The following is a 21,941-nucleotide window of genomic DNA, read 5'->3' on the forward strand; positions in this document are numbered from 1 at the left end:
ATGGCTCCAAGCCGTCCTCAGCACGGAAGGGGTTAAACATCCTGTCTTCCAAATAGTATTTTACATTTTTTACCTTGAGCGCTGCTATCAGTGCAGCTCTTCTCAGTAATGCAAAACTGTAACTTTTGAACCTTCTGTTTTTAAATAATTCTACGTTTTTAACTTTCCCCAAAAATATGTTATGCAGGAGGGCTGCATCTCATGGCCAGAAACTCTGGTGTGCCCTTCAGATTGGTGCCATAAGAGTGTCACACATGCATTCTGGGACGCTAGGAGTATCCCAGATTGGTTGGCAGCACCCAAAGCATGAGATTCTTACTGCTCCCCGGATAATATATAATAGACTCCTTACTATGGTTTGAAGAGCCTTCAATCTCACCTTTTTTAAGCTTTTAGGTGTTGAATATTTAAATGCAAAACCCTTGTAAAATGGGCATCAAAAGTCACCTGGTCTATCCCCAAGTAATTGATAACTCATATTGCTGATATTTTTAGCTCTGCCAGAAACATATTTGTATATCTGGCAGTTCTAATTCCCTAACCGTTTATAGATCTCCTTAACTTTTACTTTTTCCGGGGTAGTTGCGCCCTATGGAGGAACAGACACCGGGGCGTAACAAAAGCCCCTGCAACCCCTGTGGTGCAGGGGTGGCCCAGCTTCTAAGGGGGCACCTATCAGGCTAAGATCCATGCACATCTGTGAGACATGATAGGCAGAGTGCCCCCTCATCATATTCTGCTGGGGGGGCAATAATTTGTTTTGTTACGCCACCTACCAGATAAAGCTGTTAATTCCCCCCGCCCCCTGTTCTCTGCTGTGCCTTCATTACCAAAGTACAACGCAATTGCATCAAATAAAAAGGTGATTTGCAGAAATATCAACATTATTACTAAATTAACCTTACCATAGACAGCGAGTGTTAAATGGACATACAGCTTCAACATCAATTCTTTTTCTCTCTTACTACTTGTGTATTGGCAGTAACTAGGGTATATACATCCTTTGTGATTAACACCTCTAAATATCTCATAAGCCCTCCAACTCAACTGTAATCCCATTCACCCTAGGAATAGTTTCTCCAGGGTTTGAAGTGAAAATCACATCATCTGCAGATAGCTCTTATTTTTGTAGCTTAGTTGACTGTCTGGAATAACTTCAGGGTCTATCACTAACCTTTGAGCTAGAAGTTCAATATATATATCAACCAGACTTGGCAAGAGTGAGCACATCTGTTTTGCCATCGTAGTAATGGCAAATTTGTTGGGTGACATTTCATATATAAATGAGCCCATGAGAATTATACAATGCATTAATTGCCATGATTACTATGTTGCCACGACATTTTAGGGTACACAACAAAACCTGGAAAATAACACAGTCAAATGCCTTAGCAGGATCTATATTGTATACAGCTAGTATTGCTCAATATGACACCGCCAACACAATGGTGCAAATTTACATGTGGATAAGATCTTATTTTTGGGATAAAACCTTTTTTATAGTCAAGAACTAGAACCCTATTTCTTTATTCATCTTGTTCACCATTATAACTGAGAAACATTTATAAACACAATTAAGCGAGATAGTTCAATACATTTCACATGTAGTTGGGTGTTTGACACGCTTCATGATTGAGACCAGATGGTAGTTGTCACCCCTCAAGATAGAATAAGTTTGAACAAACTTGTCATGACTGGTGTAATTTGGTCAATACCCTTCTTACATTTTTCTATACCTCGTGAGTTTTCTTTGGTATCTTCGGGGTGCAGGAAAGCAACTCCACTGGAAAGCCTGGTTGCTTCTCAAAGTGCTGGCAGTCTTCCCAGGCTTTTGGAGGCAGAACATCTGCAGGGAAGTCGTCTTTGGCGGAATCGTTGAGGACAGCAGGCAGGCTGGCAGGGTTGGGACCGAGTCAGTTGCTACTCCTCAGTTCTTGCTTTTCGCGGCTACTTGAGTCTTCCTTCTTCTGTAGTCCGGCGGATCTGAGGTGATGGTATCAGGGGGTTCCCTAAATACTCAATTTAGGGGCGTTAAGGGGAGTGAAGGGTAGTAACCAATAGTCTAATTACCCCTGGGGTCACTATGCCCCAGGGATGACCACTTACTTTGGGGAGTTGGCATCACCTTGTCTCAAAATTCCTAATTCCAGCACACACAAGATGGTGAAAATCCTAAGGCTGCGTTTGTTTCAGGGTGGTCACCCTAGAAGTGTGTCCAGCCTGCAAATACAACACTCCTCTTGCATAGCTAATTTTCCTGCATGCCCAAGTGCCAAATGGGCCCTGGGGCTGGGGCATCGCCAGCACCTTTCTGAGGAAAGCCAGATCTGCATACCATGGGGCGGTGGGCTTCCTTGAAGCTCGCCTGCCTTGGAATGCTGATTTGCGTTTAGATTAACACCCCTGCCACAGCAGACTTTGCTCCTGAACGCCCAGCAGCAAAGGCTTTCACCACTAGGGGGGGTCAGAAACTCGTCCGTTGGTGGCAGGCTGGTGGAAACTAGTCAGACACACCACCAGCAGTTGGTAGGATTTCAGGGGACACCTCTAAGGTGCCCTCTAGTTGCATGTTTTAATAAATCCATCACTGGAATCAATGAGGGTTTATTAATGCTAGAGATGATGCCATCATGTAGCTAGGGAACTGGTATTGACCGGTGTTCAGCAAATGTATTTAAAATGGCTTTCCTATTCAGTTACTATGGCCCTCATTATGATCATGGTGGGTTGGCCCGCCATGCCAGCAGTGGCGGCTGAAGCCGCCAGCCGGCATGGGGGTCAAAACCGCCATATAATGTACATGGTGACGGCTGCCAGCAGCAGCCGTCATCCACTGCCAGGCTCCCGCGTCAGGCAGCCTGGCGGCAGGTTGAAACACCATATCCCGCCAGGAAAAGGCTGGCGGAGGGGGTGCCCCAGGCACCCCTGGGGGCTCCTGCACTGTGTATGCACTTTGCATGGGCAGTGCAGGGGCCCAGGTGCAGAGCCCTGTCGCGCAGGTCACTGCCCGATTTTCAGTCAGTGATCTGGGCGACGGGTGCAACTGCACCTGCCGCACAGAGGCATTGACAATGTCCCGGCGAGCCTTTCTGTGAGCCGGCGGGCGGAAACGAGGTTTCCACCCGCCGGCTCACAGAAATGTTCAATATCTGGGCGGCGGGGTTCCAGGGTCGCTTGCGGTCAGTGTTTTGACCGCCAGCATGAACACGGCGGTTGTTTCCGCCGTGTTCAAAATGACCACCTATGTCTTAAGAATTGACAAAGACATAGTAGGGGCATATTCGCTCATGCAGCTATGCCCTCACCTGTAACATAATGTACCCTGCATTAGGAATGTAAGGCCTGCTGTAGGGGTGGCCTACAAGTATTACAGGCAGTGTTCCGGGACATTTCACACAAGTGTGTGCTATGTCATGTTTTCACTTTTTGGAGCACCTTGTCACGCAGTGGCAGTCTGTATGAGTTTGATGCTTGGTGAGCTGTGCTGCAACTCTTGGGGGATCCTCTTTAGTACAAGAGGCACCATTTAAAGGGCCTGGCCACTTTGGGAATCAAGTGACGGGGTGTCTTTTTTTGGGGTAGGAATACTGGCACTAGGGACCTGGTTAGCAGGAACCCAGGGCACCTCAGTCAAAGGTGCATCAAAAAACATGCAAAAAGTTAAGGGCTTTTGGCAACGAGAGCCCAACTTCCTACAGCCTTTCATCGACGGACCCCCCCAGTTGGTGTGTCTTTGGTGCCTGCAGAGCGTTATGCATGTAGTGCCAGACCACAAACCTTCAGGCCCTTTGCATGTGGGCTATGGAGCTCTTGGGTGCTCGCTATTTGACTCAGCAGTGCTCCAGGTCCTGTTCGCGAGGGAGGTCTCAAGACCCCAGAGATGCTTGCGTCAATTCTAGTCATGCCCCAGGATTTCTTCTGGTAAGTCCCTAAGAAGGAGTCAAAGAGGTCAAAGCGCTCAAATCCACTGCACTTGAATGCCACAAATACAGGCCCCACTCACAGGTTGTTCCTAAGCAGCTGACGTCTGACACTGGGTCTGCACCTCGCTGCCTAGAGTTTCCCTGAGCTGGAGCGATCCCTGCCCAACTCTGTGAATTCTAAAAGGTCATGAGCCTCATACTTGCTCGGCCGAACCCCTCTGGAGTGCCTTTGGATCCCATATGTTCAGTAGGGTCTTTGACTGGAGCTCTGCCGGGGGCACCGCCCTCCACGCCAGTCACCCCCTCAGGATCCATTGGTGGATCTGGACCACCTCCAACTGTGACTTTGCAACCTCCACCAGGAACCGTTCTAGGGCCACCAACGTGAGTTGATGGTACCAATCCCATCATGATTTCCGACTCCGATACAGAGCAAGATGAGCTTTGCGCAATGTCTGCTCCTGCACCGACCAGGCTCATATGCCCGGATTTGGTAACTGTTCTAAATGGCATCTGTGGCTAGAAGTCTATGAAATGAATAAGTTACTCACCTTCGGTATCGTCTTATCTGTTAGAGACTCGATATAGCAGCGGATTCCTTGCTGGCCCTCCCATCTTCCCCGTTCTGCGGATTGTTTGTAACTCTCAACTACAAAGTTCCTTTAGGACCTCAGGCACACTAATCATTACTACCTTTGCTTGGCTCTGTGCTTTTTGGGCCGAAAAACAGTTGAAAACTGAGTTCTCTGTGCTGGGGTGGCTCCTATGTAGGCACAGTTCACGTCACTTACATCGTAGACAATGCCAGTGACGCCATGTGGAACTGAATGATGACATGAGGGGATTGCTCAGAAATTTCCAGATTTAGTCTGACTCCTGGGGAAGTTAAAGAATCTGCTGCTAGTTAGAGTTTCTACCAGATAAGGCGTCCAAAGTTAAGTAACCTGGTCTTCTAGGCGAGTTCTTTTTGGCTTACTTATATAGGTTTTGAAAAAGCTGTAAAAAAGCTGTTTGAATCTTATAATTAGCTTACAATCCTAGATGGGATTCTGGATCTCTAACTGTGCAAATAAAACAACTCCTAGTCTTTGCCTTTGTCTTTCGTGCTCTAACATAACCCAGGATGACCTTCCTTGTGATTCCTGTGTCTTTTTTCTATATGAAGGTACATAAGGATTTATTTTTAAAGAAAACCTTGTATTTAGCCCACAACATTTGAAGGGAAGTAGCCATACAGTTATATTTGAAATATCTAGATGTAGCTGAATTCACTGTCTACAATTTTGAGTCCAAAAATAGCTTCCATTCAGTACCATTTTTCTCCCACGCATGGTCAGATACATGGACGAACTAGAAGATTATTTCCTTCATATCCTTCCACAAGGATCCCTGAACCAAACAAAAAAGTAGGCCATTGAGAAATGCCATACTGTGGAACATATATCCCCTTCTTATCCCAGTTTTTGAAAACCATATATCTATAAGATCAACTTGTACTAGGTATTCATGCCCTAGACTTGCTCTCGAGTCATCTATCGTGCAAACAAAAATTGCCATTTCTCATATATATAAGTGACAGCAATTCTCTCAAGACATCTAGAAACCTCTAAAGTGTTACCCAGGCAACATATTAGGGAGATAGATAGAAGCACAGTTGTACTTTATTATACTTATTGCTCACTGTAGGAAACTACCCACTTTTTTTTTTTTCACTGGGATCCTGCTAACCAGGACTCTAGTTATTGTGCTCGCTCCCTCTAAATTTGGTTGCCTAGGACTTTGCATAACCCTCAACTGGCATACGTTGCCCCCTTGTAAGTCCCTAGTATATGGTACCTATGGCATTGGGGCACCATCGGTTCCCCATGGGCTGCCGCATGTAATATGCCACCCATGGGAGCCCATGCAACATGTGTCTGCAGGCCTGCCATTACAGCCTGCGTGAAAAGGTGCATGCACCCTTTCACTACAGGTCACTGTAGTGTCCAGCTACATAATAGTAACCCCGAACCAGTGCATGTTTGGAATCAAACATGTCTGAATCATACCCCAGTACTGTTACCAGTATTGGTTGCATGGTTCCATGCACTGTGGGGGCTCCTTAGAGGACCCCACAGTATTGCACCTACTAGTCTTTCAGGGTTTTACAAGAAGCCCGAGCTGCTGCCACCCTCCAGAAGGGTTTCTGCCCTCCTGCTGGTTGACCAGCTCACGCAGAGGAAGGCAGAACAAAGAATAACCTGTGGGAGAGGGAGGTAACACCCTTCTCCCTTGAAAATAGGTGTGTTACATGGCTTGGGAGGGGTAGCCTCCCCAAGCCACGGTATGTTTTGAAGGGCATATTTGGTTCCCTCCTTGCATAAACCAGTTTGCACCAGTCATGGGACCACCGGTCCCGGCTCTGGCGCAAAACTGTATAAGGAAAGGCGAGTGACTACTCCCCTGTCCAACACCTCCCCAGGGGTGATGCCCAGAGCTCCTCTAGGTGGTCACTAGATTCTGCCATCCTGAATTCAAGTTGGGCAAAGGCCCCTGGAAGCATCTGAGTGGCCAGGTAAGGTAGGTGACGTCACAGGCCCCTCCTGATAGGTGGTCACCATGCTAGGTGGGCTATTTAGGGTCTCCCTTTTGGTGGGTCCTCAGATTCGGCATGCAAGATTCCAGCAGGACTCCTCTGCATCGTTTACTTCATCTTGTGGCCACTGGGACTGCAGTTGGACTCTCCAGGAGCTGACAATCTGCAGCTGACCTGACCTGACCTTGATTGCTATGTCCTATTCAATATCTAGCAGTATTTCTTTCTAAGAATCTTTTCGGTTCACACTTCCACACAATGTGTGAAATCGTGCTCTTGTGACCATAGTCCCCCTCAGAAGGTATCTGAATGGTCCATCACATGTTAGCTTGCAAGCATGAATGGCTCTCTAAATAGGTTTTTGATGCTGGATTCCAACCTTTATGAATGAGTGTTTCCCTTATGGATATTCCAGGCAGTACCCCATTCCCACACTATCCCTAGTTGGTTATCGTCAAACACCCTGCATAAATACCCCCAAACTCTTTAGAAATGCCACCTAACTTGCATGTTTAAATCAAGTTAAATCCTTATGTATCTGTGTAAGATTAGGTGCTATCCTCTATTTTAACCCTCTGTAACACCTTTTGGTAAACAGAGTTTAACCCTAATCTCTTAAAGTCTAGATGGAATAATTTGCCTTGAAGAGGGCCGGAATAGAGTGTGTCTGGTATGTTCTGAAGTATTAAATAGATGTAATGCTCCGTACGAAGGTTAGTTTTTTCAGATCCTCCTGAAATCTGTGGTTAGTTGTCAGAAGATTTAGGGTTGGCCATATTAATTCTGAAAATTTTGCAGCTCTTGCAGGTGGGAAAGAAGATAGGACATCAGAATGGGAAGTGGCACCATAATGTTGTCTGCAGAAAGAGACAGCAAACAGCAGAAAGTCAGGCACCTTTGATTGCCTCCTGCTCAAAGATATACTCCACCAAAAGTTCAAGATCTAGGGTAAACAGAAGGGAAGAAAGAGTGTCACTGTCTCATGCCCTGTCTCAGCTTCTGGGGGAGTGTCGAGCCCATTCACTTGTATTATTGCCAAGTGGTCAGCATAGCCTTCCAACATAATGCTTAAAAATGTAGGGCCAGGACTGACTAGTAAAGCTTTCTTTAGGAATATACAGTCTACCTTGTAAAAGACATTTCCTTCATCTTCTTACAGGAATGTTAATTGCCTTCTGTCACGGCCCACTTTATCAGTAATTCAGTAATATACATTACATACCTAGTGTTATTACCCACTGTGTTTTATTGTGAAGCCAACGGGATCTGGGTGGGTCAGGTGACGTATGAGACTTAACCTCATAGGCAACTCTTTAGTGAAAACTTTCATGTCAGTACTGAGTAAGAGGGACCTGTAAGAATCATATGCTACATAGACCCTTTTGGTTTAAAATAAAAGCTACAGGTTTGCCTCTGACATACTGAACAATGAGGTGGACATGAAGTTCTTAAAAATGTCCGGTTAGGACACCCAAAATGGATGTGTAGGCTATTTTGTAAAATGCATGTTGAATCAATTAAGTCTCTCAGTCTTTAAGGTTCTCTAATGCTGCTGCAGCACCAATGATACCTACAGCTTTCTGAAATTGTTTTCTCAAACCTGTCAACTTGAATGGCAATAAGCCAGTAATTGTGCCCCTGAAGGTACTCCCTGGTGGTCTACAAAAATGTAGTTTTAGATGAGTATAAATGCTGGTAAATTCATTCCAAAGGAACAATTGATCTTGTTCCGCCTCGTGTTGAATGCTTCTTTCTTCTATAACAGCTGCTATAAACAAGGTGGCCTGGCGAGCTTTGAGTTTCAAGGCTTGCTTTATCACTACCTCATAGATTTCAATTTCTGGATATACCTAGCCAGGAAGTATTCTGTGTTAATAAGCTCCCTATCCTTTACTATTAACACCATTTTTTTCTGCCACACCACTGGCTATTTGTTCCATTGATAATTGAGTTTTGTGTTCTCCCAATTGCTTCTGGAGTAAGATTTCACCTCCATGATCTTTATGAGACCTGCAGCTTCAGCTGTTAGGTGCACCATTACAATCAATTTTAACAAGTATCAGACTTCATCCCGAATGCAATCTCTAATGTTGTCATAAGCCAAACATTCCTTTATTTTGTCCTGGACTACTGGGTTGATAAGAAGCCCATAGTTGAGCCTCCATGTTACCTTCAAAGACTCCTCCTCTCAAGCTCAAACAAGTGTACATGTTACAGGTGAATGATTGGATATGGTGATATCCGCATGGTCTGCCTGTTGTAGAATTTTTTTTATCTGCAATCTGTCAGAAATAAGTGTGTTGTGCCATAAGTGCTGTGTGCTGCTAAGAAGTTTGAACAATCGTTCTCGATATAAAGCCCTTGCTGATATGGGTCAACCATTCCCATATCCGAGAGTCACTGAGTGCCCAGAGTGGGCTGAGGAACCACATCCTCCAATCAATGCACCTTCATGTTCTTGGCTAACCTGCCAGGCTGTTAGGAGACACTTCCTTCTCTCTTTACTCTCCTTTTCTATGCCTTCCACAGTGGGCCCAATATCCTTCTTGGGTCTTGTTGCTTTTGTCTTCATCAAGAGTCTTAGGTGATTTGTGGCAACTATGGGTCTCGACTATTGTCTTCTCTCTTTGGTTTTTCATACATCTGAAGGATTGTTTTTGCATCAGATGGCAATTTTGCCATGTAAAGCTTATCTTGCAATTGGTAAATTGACCTGAAGGTCTGATCCTACCTGTACAACATGTTACTGAACCACAGGGAGTCTGCAACTGGATAGAATACCTATTGACAGATCCTGTAAGAATTATATCTTGTGACTGTCAACAGTGAAGTCCCTCTTGTTGCAACCATAATTCTCTGCATAAGCTAGAGGTTTGCAAACTTTTTTGCTCTGACTTCTCCCCTCCACTGCACTGCAAAATGGTTTGAAGTTTCCCTCCCCCCCGTCCCTCCAAAACTATATGACAATGATTTGAGAATTTCGAAAGTTGGAGGTGGAGGGATGATTGCAGGGCATGGTAAAAAAAAAAAAAAAAAAGCAACAACACCAAACAAGGTGCTGTGGGCCCCAGTGCATTCCACCTGCTGCATTAATAATGTATGTAGCCCTGAGAAGTAGGCTAGCTCCTCTTCTTTCACTCCTTCCCCACTATGTCTGGCCATCACTTGGGTCTCAAAACAAGTCCTGTCTATTTCTGAAAGAAAATGAGCTACTACATGCCACACCCCTTTCATGCACCACGGTCGCCATCTCCCCTATTGCTAGGAAGGAAAATGAGCCCTCGTGCCCAATTTATTATTGTGAAACATTCATAATTGTGATATAGTGGGCCCCTGAGCAGAAGTGTTATTGCACCTGTTTTACTAATGATAGCTGCTGTCTTGTGTCGCTTCTGACCTTTATTAACAACACAAGCTCTTATGTCACACCATCTTTCTCCCTCCAATCTCTCTGATGTCCAAATCAAGGTGTCTTCTTTGCTTCATTATCCCCTCCCTTGGGCCATTGCTCAAAGAAACACTGGCTTAGGAAGTATGCCCTGGGCCTCTAATGTAGCTGCAGCAGTAATGATACCTGCAGCTCTGCAAAGCAGGCTTTCTTCTTCTATGTGTAAAAAATAACAACAAAAAGCACATTCACCACCCTCCCCCTATCCCCCCCCCCCTCCCCCCCCACACACACACACATTGTTGCTCGGGCCCTGTTCCGTGCACAACAGTCGTGAAATGAGCCAAATACTAGCAAGGAAAAAACACCCTGTATTCTTTTTCATAGGAAGGCTGCCATAACTGGGGTCCAGTGCCCACTATCAGCAGGGTGGCTGTGGAGGATGGCTTCTGTGCTGTGAAACAGATAGTGAGAGCTAAAAAAAGAAAAGAAAAAAGCCTTCTCACCAATGTGCCCGCTATCTAAAAGAAATGTGTGTGCAGTGGTTAATCACCAAATGTAAAGGCTGCTTTGGAGTGAGAGTAGGTTTTAAATAAAGGAGTCGCTCAGCTTCATGGAGATAAATATCTCATCTTTTTGAGAGGTAATATATTTGTCCAGTGCACCCTTTTAATGAAGACATATAAAATATTTACCCTAAATACAGTCTGAATGCTTATCATTAAAAAATAAAGTGTATTTTTAAGGGACTTGTTTTATCTTAAACAGTATTTTGCAGCAGTCTGTTTTATACAGTGTGATATACAGTTTTGAAATAATGACATTCACAGTGCTTTTTGTCACAGACAAGGACCTCATAGCACTATAAACAAGTCTCTATTCCTTACTGCACCAATCAGGATTTAATTCTGTGACTCTGGTTACACGAAAAGGCATCTATTAACCAACTGAGGTTTCATAAGGTAAAATAGTACATTTCCTTTTGATTTGTTTCTTGCACTTATTTTTTATTTGAGGTGTGTGTTTTTATATGCAGTTACACGGTGGTGAAAAGAAAAACAATAAAATGCCCTGTTTGTTCCTCTTTTAGTCATGCCTTTTAACCTTTTTTCACATTCGCTGATTCTACCCCATGCCACTCAGTAGTACCCTCCCAGTACTTTTTTAGTGGGCTTTAACTGCTGCATGCAAATAAAGACAGCCAAGAAACGCGCTTTTCGCTCTTCCAGGCTATCTTAATTTACATGTAATTGCAGATCCATTTCCACCCCTATCACCCGTGGGAACACATCCACAGCACCCCAGTGGGTTGTGCCCCATAGTTTGAAGACCTCTGGTTTAAGCTCTTTGTTTGAATATACTGTTGCTGGCACCATTTTGTGGATGCCAGGTGTTTTCAAAGTTTCTGAAACTCCCAGTCCCGAAGTGACTAGAAAAGCCTCTGGATTTATTTCTTAGTTTTGTACATGTGCACATTGATAAACCCGTCAAGGTCCTTTCTCTGTGAGCATTTTCCAAGTGCTCAAGTTTTGCTCCTCAGTGGCCACCACTGTTACTTTGGATACTCCTGTTCCATTGATGTGTTGTCTGTAGATTCCTCAAAGGAAAAGCCGTGTCCTGCAAGTTGTGCACCTCTTTTATGACCGGTTGTAAATCTTTTTTAGGGTTGTTTTTTTACAAGTAAAGTTTCTTCTTCAGGCCACGGAAAAGCAACACCATAAAGTCTCTAGAACTTTGGTCATGCACATCTTAGGACTTTATTGGGGCCAGTTCCTCCGCCCTTTTCATTCTTTTGTGTGAATCTCGCTTGTGTTGGCCTGACATGACAACAACCTCATCACAGAGGGCTCCTTTTTATTTTTAATAACTGATATAGCTGTTTAAAAACAGCTTAGCTAGTCAAGATAATGTCAGCTTCAATATGAACATATGGGGACTCCCAAAACATGTATTTTGGGCCGCTTACTTCCATAGAAGCATGTGTCCTAGACCGCCACTTCTATAGGGGCTAGTGTGTAACTCAGCAGAGAACAACTGATGCGAGAATTTGGTTGAACCTTGTGTTTATCAAAAGTGTCTGTATAGTACCCAGAAGTTCCCCTTTATTCCATGCTAGATGCCCTTAGAGAGATCACCACGTGGCAGCAGCTCTGTTTGTTTTTTAGTTCTACACCAATTGTGGGTGGGTGGTCTTCACCTGTTGTACCTCCCAGGTATTGAATCGAGGTGGCCGGAAAAACCCTGCTCTTTTTGAATGAGTATGCTTGTCTCACCAAAGAAATCTCACTGTGTCCAACCTTCTGGGCCTTTCTTCAGATGCAATCCCTAGTGGTCTGACTGCTGGGCCACCATGGCCTGCAGAGTCCTGAATATGAGCCTGTAGCCCTTTACAGGTCTTTGACGTGATAGCTTAGGTTGCATCAGTTGTGCCGAGAGCCCATTTGGGCCACTGGCTGGCATTGATTCTGTTGAGACTACTTGGGTCTATTGTGCATCCTTGGATAGCTCTGCAGGGACCCCTGTCTGACCCTGGTTGCAAGCAGTGGTTTGGCCCTCAGTCTTTCAGTGATGGTTAGCTCCCATCATTTCAGTGTATGTCCCCAGTGACCTGAGGGTAACTGCCTAGTACACTCCTCCTCTTCCTCAAACTTCCCTTTCTCTGCTGCTCTAACCTCTTTTTTCGTATCAGGTGCCACCAAGAATTTGTGGGCCTCACCTGATGCACATAACAGGGGAGTCTCAGAGGGTCTACTCAGCAGACACTGTTGTCTGCTGTTGTGTCCAGTATACAAGCTGGAGGCTCTGCTTCAAGCTTGCACTCCGATGCCACAATCTTGGTCCTAGTCTGATGCCATAGAGTGTGTTCCCTGGATGCACTACTAGGCCAGTCTCCTATGTCCATGTATGGGTGCTCGGTTCCCCCAATTGTAAGGGCACGCAGGATAAGGCAGCACCAGGTGGCCGCTGATATCAAGTGTTAGAATGACAAGGTGTGGACAAAGAACAGGGAGATCACTTTCTTTGCCATTGCTGCCTTGGGAACACCCATTTCTTCTTTTTTAAGTGCAAGTGAGTCATACAAGTCTTACCTTGTGGTCAGATTGTGCCAACAATTGAATACTAATGTATAGCAAGGACCTCTGTGAATTGTTATTTTCAGGTCCATCTTTATGTTAAAAAAGAATTTTAAGCAAATGGAAAGAAATTGCATAGTTTTAATTTCCTTGTTTGAGGATGGGGAACATCATTCAGTTGAAATCCTTTCTTATAATGTTGTGTGTGGAGGAGGTGTGAGCTGAGCCCATGAAATGGCTGTATTTCAAATGGCATGAAACCTTTGGCTATTATTTGGGTTTTAGATAAGAGCAATTTCCATTCTGGGGTGTGTAGTTGATCTTTTCACAAGAGTTGACTGACCATTAGCTTTACAAAGTCAGATCTTTTTCACTTGGTTCACTACAGGCTTTTGGACTGGTTGCCTGTTGGTTTAAGCGTGCATCACTTCATGTGCTCGTGTTTCTCTTTATTAGCATGACTAGAGGTGAATCAGTATCTGAATTCGTGTTGTGCATTACAGCCTTTCAACTACACCTCATCTTCCCAATCTTTCATATAAAAAGACTGGCTACTCACAACCACTTCTACAAAGCTAATATTTGCAGTATGCGGCATAGTGAAATGTACCTCCTACTAGCTTGTTGCTTATACTATCCCAGTCCACTGTTGAAATGTCCCATTTTCAAATAGGGGAGGGACACCTATGTTCGAACAAAGTAGTATGTTATGTATCTTGTACCTCTATACTTCAAGAGCATTACCATTGTTGTAAGGGCATTTTAGACACAATAAAGCGAGTGAAAGTGTAGTTTATAAATTTACTTCACTGAATGGACATGACTGCTTTGTTCTTCCTGTGCTAAATACCACACAGTAACAACACAACAACGCACAAAAGCACACTGGGATTATTACACAGGAACAAACTGAAAACATGGCAGCTAATAGTATTAAATACAGACACTCAAGGATATCAGTCATACCCTTTCTCTTCCCTCCTCTCCCTTCACGCTACATATCTTCTAAAGTATTTGGACACCTTGTCACCATTAGTCTCTTATCACCTCAACCTTGCTACCATAGATTATTTCAAGGAGATGCTGCATTTTATGTTCAAGTGGTCTGTGATCAATGTTAGCGATACCATTAACTGTGTAATATGATTGCTTATATTATATCTCAAGAAGAAAATATAGTTGCCTTCTGAATCCCACACAAACACAATTAAAGTTTTAGTCGGATTGGTAATCTTGTGATATTCTCTTTGCAAAATAAGATTCCTTTTCAGTAAATGTTTATTTCTTTAGAACGCCACCAAATATGAAACACCATACCAACTTGGCCATAGTTAGTCCATTGTAGTAATGATACATTTGGTAATACATGGGCTTATTGGGCTGTGGTGTATTATTGTGCAAAATACATGCCTTGTGTATTTTTCTTGTCTTGTAGTCATCTTGATGAGTTAAACATTTTGGCCCGCCTGTTAGACTATTGTTAAGAGAATTAATTGTGCGGGTCTGCTTCCCACTTGATATTATGACCTATGTGGTAGAATTTTGTAGTTGCATTCTGAACTCATTTACCTCCTTAGAACCACATTACCTGTACCCAGGTGGTAGTCCTTAGGGCGTGGACTTTAGCACATGAACAGTTGATGGTCTTGCTGGTTCAGGAAAGCATAATAGATGGCTCAGGAGTCATTCAGTTAAAGAGAAGTCTTAACGTTCTATCCCCGAGGAGGAGATTCTGGAAATCAGACCAAAGAATGAGAGAAATCAGAGTCAAAAGGTGAAATATTCCAGAATGTTGGAGCATTTAAAGTAATTGAACCTTATTGCACACATGTAGAAAGGGCACGAGCAGGTAGACTTTTAAGTTTTCACACAGAGAGACTGAGAAGGAATATAGAGACTAAAGACATTGGACAGATAAAGATTAAGATAATTAGTACTGAATAACAAAATAACCAAAATGAAAATGTAAAGAAATGCATTATAGTACCCAGTAACAAAATAACCACAATGAAAATGCTGAGAAATGAAAATATATGTTGCAACTGAATATGGGGGAGCTGTATTTATTTTGTGAAGCACTCATTCACTGAACTTCTTGGCACTTCTTGACACAGCTTCAAATCCCTAGGAATAACCTAAGCAGTAAACTATACCTGGTAGAGGTAAATTACTTTTTTATTAAAAAGCCAGGTTTTCAAGTGAGGTCTAAAAATAGTGTGAGATTCGACAAAGGGCAGCATATTCCAGGTAGTGGTTGCAGCTGCTGAAAATGTATTTTTCAAAAATTCAAGTACTTTCTTTTACATGGCCTAACTTACAAATAATACTGTGCTTCTAATAGGAAGCAAGTCCCCCCAGAATGGCAAGGTGAAGCAATGAACAGTAATTGTGAGGAAAAAAAACAGAATAAGATAATGGGTAAGAAAGACTGCATCTTGAAGATAATAAAGATTGGATAGCAGCACCTATAGGCATTGTAGGACATGAATGATAAAGATAGAATCAGAAACTGCCCATGGGTTTTGAGCAGTATTTGATGTTGCAAGAAAAAAGAGTGGGACAAATATTAAGGACAATAGACATTGGAAGTCAGTTGCTTGCAGACAATCAAAGAAGGACTTGAAGGAAATAACAACTTGCCAGACTTTGATCTAAAATTCACAGCACTACCTACAAGAAGAATCAAAGCAAGTGGAGTATAGTAGATGAAAAGTGAAGGAGACTGTGAGAAAGTGCCTCTTGTTGCATGGCCACCCTCATTTTTTGTAGATTGATGCTGTTATAAATATTCACACTGAGGAACTGCTTAGCAGTCTCCAGTAAATGTGATTTGAGCTCTAAGCCATTGTAAAGTTATCTAACTCATAAATGCCGTATTTAGCTTCCTAATAAGGCCATAGTATACGCTTTAGAAAAGTATACCAATGGCATGGAAAATGTAAATCTCTGCTGTGGGCTGCAGCACATGTTGTGCCATCCTCTGGCTTCACGCCTACCTCGCAGCTTGACTGCCATTCAGCTTTTAAACCTGCAAATGACCCTGTCAGAATAACTGTTTTGCACAGGAAGTTACCCTACTTTTAAATATTAAATAAATCACCCCTAAGTAGCCTTTGTAGCCCCCACAGTAGAATGTCTAGCGTTTAAAGTGTTGCATAGCAAGATTTAGTGTTTTTGTGTACCTACGGTGACTAACATTCAAAACTATTTTCCTTGTAAACAGGGCTGTAGCTGTCCTATGAGAAAAATTAAAGTCACAATAAATTCATAACTCTGCTCTCTCTGATTTGGGACAAGTTACCTGAATAATTCAACTACTGTTGTTAATGTGGTGAAGGCCAATTGTAATAAATATTTAGGAAATGTAACTTTTAATTGGCTAGACTGTATCTGCTTGAACCAGCAGTAGGTTAATTAGCATTAGCCTGCCAACCAGCTGCATGCTACTGTCAGTGTTTCCCCTTTTTGTGGTTTGAAAACAACTGTCTGAGAAGAAACAATGGCTTAGTCATTTTGGTAGGAAGACCTAGGTGTGAGTAATTTGGCTCCTATCAGTTTAGGATTGGCAGCTAGGGAGCGTTCAGGAACTTCAGTAACTTGAAAGGGGCCAGGATAAAGCCTTCCATTCATAGTATGGTGTAAAGGGATAGCTGGGGAACAGAAGCCTTTGCTTTCTGGGCCAGCCTGTCATCATCCCACTGAGAGGGAGGTTGGTCCCAGAACAAGTTTAGTGCAGTTTCAGAAGAGGGAACTGCTCTTATTCCTAAATACACCCTGGCCTAGCACAGCAGCAGCCCCCAAGGGCAGAAATCTGCTTCTGTTTTGGATTTGTTTCAGAATAGTGCACAGTGGAATAGTTTGCAGTAAGACAAACAGGTTGCACTGAAAAGAATGAGTACGGTTGCCACTTTTTTCTCATTGGTTAGGAAGTGGCCAGGAGTCACCCCCCACTCTCTGGCTAGTAAAATATACAAAAGGGGTATTTTATCCATAGTTCATCATCATCAGAACACTCTCTGGACTGTGTATGAACAGAAGACTGGACTTGCTGTTTGCGACTTGTGTGGAGAGATAAAAGGTGGCACCTGCTCCCACGTGTGGACTTAAGGGTCATTTTGATGACGACTTAAGGACTACAAGGACACTACAAGCTTTAGAAGACCTTTTTACTGACTAGTATCAACTGGACCTTATTAGTGGCCTCTTTAAGAATAACTCCAGCCCCTTAAGTGCTAGGAGCCTTAGAAGGGACAAAAAAGATGTTCTCCAAAAAGTCAGAAAAGTGAACTTACAAAATATTTGTCCTTCCAGGATCTCTGGAGCGTCAGTAGAACTTTGCAGGAAAGGTGTCTGATTTAGAGGGAACCTCATTGAATACCGCATCAACCTTGCCCCACTGGAAGGTTTTGAGCTCCATAAAAAAGACGAAGTCCAGAGCTACAAATCATGAATGGGCAAAGGCGTGAAAAATGTCCACCAAATGTAAGGGCTTTGGCAACTGCAAATTAAATTTCTCCAACTCTGAGCGTTTCTTGCCAAAAGGCTTCAGTGGATCCTCATTCAAAATCTATTGGCTTCAAGAGGACTTTGTTGGAAGCAGCCTCTAACCTTGCCCGGTTAGCGGCTTTCAGCTTCCGTTTCAGAGTCTACAGGCTCGATTTTGAGGTTGGCGGATGGAAAACTCCGTCCTCTAAACTCCTGACAGAGTGGATGCCGCCTACATGGCGACCTCCCCACCGGAGTTAGAGATTCCTGCAAGGTCAGTGGGCGGAAACCTAAGTTTCCGCCCGTTGGCCTAGCGGGAAACATGCTACAGCATTGTCTCTGGCTCGTAATTGAGCTGGCGGCAGTGCTGTAGCCTGCAGAGTACTGGCCAAGGGGTCCCTGCACTGCCCATGCCAAGTGCATGGGCATTGCAGGGCCCCCCCTGGGGCCTGATGCATCCGTTTGCCACTAGCATTTTCATGGCAGTGGTACTGCCATAAAACCACTGACAGAGAAGGGGGGTCGTAATCCCCAGGGCAGCATTGCTTGCAGCACTGCCCTGGTGCATTAGGACCGCCACCACCTCCAGACCGCTGGGATCTCCGATCCTGGTGGAGCTGATGTTACCCTGGCGGGCTGACCAGGGGTGTAATCTGGCGCTTAGACCACCGCCTTGGGGGCGTTCTGACTGCCATCTGTGAGTCTATCAGTCTAGTGACCTCAAGACTCGGATTGTCCCCCTAAGTCAGAAGATAAATTATTTAGCTGGGACGACCTTCTTGGTTTATCTGACACACGCTCCATCGAGGTCGCACCTGGGTCTGGTCCCGGTCAACCTTGAATAGTGACTTCAGATTGGTGCTTTACCTTTTCTTGGCACTGTTTGCCCTAATTCCTTAAAAGGTCATATCTGTGATTCCCCAGATTAGATTGTTGTCATTTTGCTCACTAAATTTTCACCCTTTTTTCAAAATTGGCTGTGGGATTTTTCTTGGTTTGTGTTTTGACTTCTTAACACTTTTATTACTGCTAAATACTTTACACAATGTCAGTGTGACTGAAAAGCAGTCACCTATCAACTCAGACACCATTCACAAACAGTAAATCCTAGTGACCTCCGTAGTTGATAAGGTGATTTCATACAGATGTAAAGGAGGCCGTCATTATGCAAGCCAAAGGCACCCCACAGGTTTACATAACATGCTGCAAAAAGTGCAGGTGAGTTGAAACTGATCAGAGCAGGGCAAAGAAAGATGCACTTTCTGACAGAGCTGGGTGAAACAGCAGCATGGCAGCCCTGCAGATTTGGAGAGACTTCAAATGTCACCGCAGGTAGAACTTGAGGAAGAGAGGCCATTCTAAATCTGTGACTCCAGCAAATATTAGGAGGTAAAACTAAAATCCAGGGCTGGATGGATAGACTTACTTTTATTTACTTTATACCCAATTGATTATCATCTGTGAAGGTCAAATAGACCTAGAAGTGTGCATGGAAAACACTAATGGAATTAATTATATAGTGAGAATACATATTCAGAACTGGAAAATATTGCCTTGTCGATTGTGTCAGTCCAATTTAGGCCAATATACTGTTTTTCATATCAATTGCTAGAATCATTGTTGTATCTAGAGACAAAGTGGTTCTTTACCATTATAGCTATGTCACAGAGAGTAGCAAAAGTACTCCAAATATTTAGCAGTGTGCATCTCACAAAACCCGAACAGATTCATGATGAATAATTTAGACCCTCTATTGAGTAAATGTAGTGCGGATGTGTCACATTGAAGGCAGATGTCTCTCTCTCTCTCTTCCTCTGACCTATGAAATTCACAATAATGTTACTGTCCTGTTTTGTATATGCACTGCAGAATGTGGCATTTTCAGTACCAGATTTTTTGTAATATATTATTTAACATGAACCACCTTATTGGATGTGGTGGAAAGAAGGCTAGTGTCTTGCTGAAAACGTTAAAGGACAGTACATTTGAAGGTGGGACCACATTGCCATATGCTAAGGTGTATTATAAGGTACCTACCTCATGATAGTGAATTCCTGGCCCTTTAAGTAGCAACTAGAATAGATTATCATGCTATATCAGCAGGAGGATTTTCGCAGATACTTTATGGGGTAGAACTCCTCCTGCATTCCAGATATCCAGGGAAAAAAACGAATGATAGACACCTGGAAGTGAACCAGTGGGAAACTGAATTGAAATATGACCTGACACGGAAGAGCTCCCTAGACGTCTTGAAGTGAACCAATAAGAAAACGGAATGGAAATATAAACTGACACGGAAGAGATCCTTACGGCGGGAACCCAACTACCAATTCATGTAATGGGATGTCACACCTATTTCCCCGTTTGATGATATCTGGGATAGCGTTAAGACAAAAAGATGTAACCAGCTACAATCCAAATTTGAGGAGGACAAAGCTCAATTCTTTCAGTTTTTACAACTCAACCATGGCCTGCTAAAATGTATCCTGAGAAACATAGACATCCCGGTGAGTCGCCCAGAAAGCTAGATGGTTTATGAGTAGGCCGAATAAAAAAAGCCATATCTCTGTGTAAATTTAAGTTTAAAACTGCATTTGAAACGTGACAAAAGTGAGATAAATTGTGCAGTATGGAAAAAGGCTTAACTTACTCAGTGTCCATTAATTCATGTTTCTGCCCGATCCAGTACAATTTTACACTGCATATGATATTTGTATACACATCTTCAGTTAATTGTAAAAGTGGAACATTATCCCTGCCTTATGGTGTTTAGGCAGTGGGTAGTTTTATCCACGTATTATGGGAATGTGCTAACATTTAACATCGCTGGCCACAGAAAAAACGATGTAGGATATATTAAAATAATATAAAAAAGCAGGATATCACAGGATATCAGACACCATTTATTATTGTGGGATTGATAATTATAAAAAGGGATATAGCACAAACGTGGTGTGTTAATGTCTCTTTTAGAAAATAATAGGGTTGAAAAATTGACTTGTGCATGGCATGCTCCAGACTTTAAAAAAAAAAAAAATAGGCCTCCTGCACAGAATACCACTGTTTTGATTAAACAGTTGTAGCATACTGGAATAAATATGGTATGAGTCTTACCACGAGGGGAGATGATGTTTGTATAAGATCAAGTCAGTGAGTATGTGAAATTAGACATGTTATAGAAATGGTGATCTTGCACAATGATATTTGCTGAACTAAAGATTTGCCTTATTCATGTTGAATGTGTTAGTTTGAATGGTAAATCAGGGCTGTACAGTAAAAATATACATATTAAATACTTAAAACAACAAAAAGTAGAATACATGGTCCGTGATTTTGTACTCTGTTAGCAAAATTTTATTTATTTTTATTTTATATTTTTAGAAAATACATGTTTTAATACTTTATGCAACTACCTATACCTGTTAAAATTCAAAGCTGATAGCTGCAAATGGAACATATATTTAAACTGTTTAGTTATGATTTATGCCCCAGTAGCTTAGCCAATATCTAAACTATTGACATTGAATAACTTTTTATCTTTGCCATTTTGTGTTGCAGTCGATATGTAAAAACAGCAGTGGAATGTGAAGACAGCGAAGGAACGTCACGTTGTTGTAAAGATCTCAGCATCAATGGAAATGGCCCAAACGGAATACATGAAGAAGGCTCCCCCAGTAAGATTTGAGTGTTCCAGACACAGTGCTTTAGAAATAACCCTACGTGGTTCACATTGTTCTCAAGAAAATAGCCCTGTTTTAAAAAATAGAGTTTGATACATGTGAGTAGGCAAAGCTACATTACATGCGTATAAGTTGTCCACAAAACTCTAGATTTCAAAATATGATATAAGAAAACAGCAGTGTAGCATAAGAGAAATGTATGGCTCTGGCAATAATTGAAATAAGACACATGTTTCTGTGACACTTTGCTTAGCTTTCAAGTAGAATAAAGAGTAGCAACGGCATCAATAAAAGTGTGATCATAACTATCTCAAATGTTTTGAAAGTCGGAAAGACAAGTGTCGTTCAACAGCAAACCAGATTAATAACTAACACAAGGCAGACAGTTTATCATTATTACAATATTTTGACTCAAGGTATGTAAAATATGCATGTTTGTACTTTCTTCAACCAGTGCATCTAACTGGGATGGTCAGTAGTACAAATGTTGCAATGCTAGTGCTAGTGCTCCCTTACCTCTCTGGCAGTACTTACACAGTCTACCAAGCAATTACCCTAAAGTAAAGGCAAGACCCTTCACTGTGGTAGTAGTCTCTACTGACATTTGAAGTAGGGTCTGAACCTTTTTGTGTGTTGCATTTTCTATGCAAGTTTGCTCTGTCACCAGTAAGATTAGCATAACTTTGTGCAGTGTATGTGGTTAGATAGCTGGAAATAGTCACTGCTCCCTTTCACAATCAGTTGTAGAATAGACTTTTAGTATGGTATCTTCAGGAATTCTTCATTAGCAGCTGTTACTAAAAGTCCCTTATGACC

At 42.8% G+C, this 21,941-nt stretch overlaps 1 protein-coding gene across 4 annotated transcripts in view; it reads left to right on the top strand.

Annotated features, from left to right (window-relative positions):
• USP15 (ubiquitin specific peptidase 15) overlaps positions 1-21,941 on the top strand; it is a 617,233-nt gene that overhangs the window by 320,180 nt on the left and 275,112 nt on the right. For all 4 annotated transcript variants that reach the window (XM_069229069.1, XM_069229070.1, XM_069229071.1 and 1 more), the window contains one exon: positions 21,004-21,119. In XM_069229069.1, the coding sequence (XP_069085170.1) occupies positions 21,004-21,119 (116 nt within the window). The remainder of the gene's footprint in view (positions 1-21,003; positions 21,120-21,941) is intronic.

This window comes from Pleurodeles waltl, chromosome 4_1 (assembly GCF_031143425.1).
Source record: "Pleurodeles waltl isolate 20211129_DDA chromosome 4_1, aPleWal1.hap1.20221129, whole genome shotgun sequence".
NCBI lineage: Eukaryota > Metazoa > Chordata > Amphibia > Caudata > Salamandridae > Pleurodeles > Pleurodeles waltl.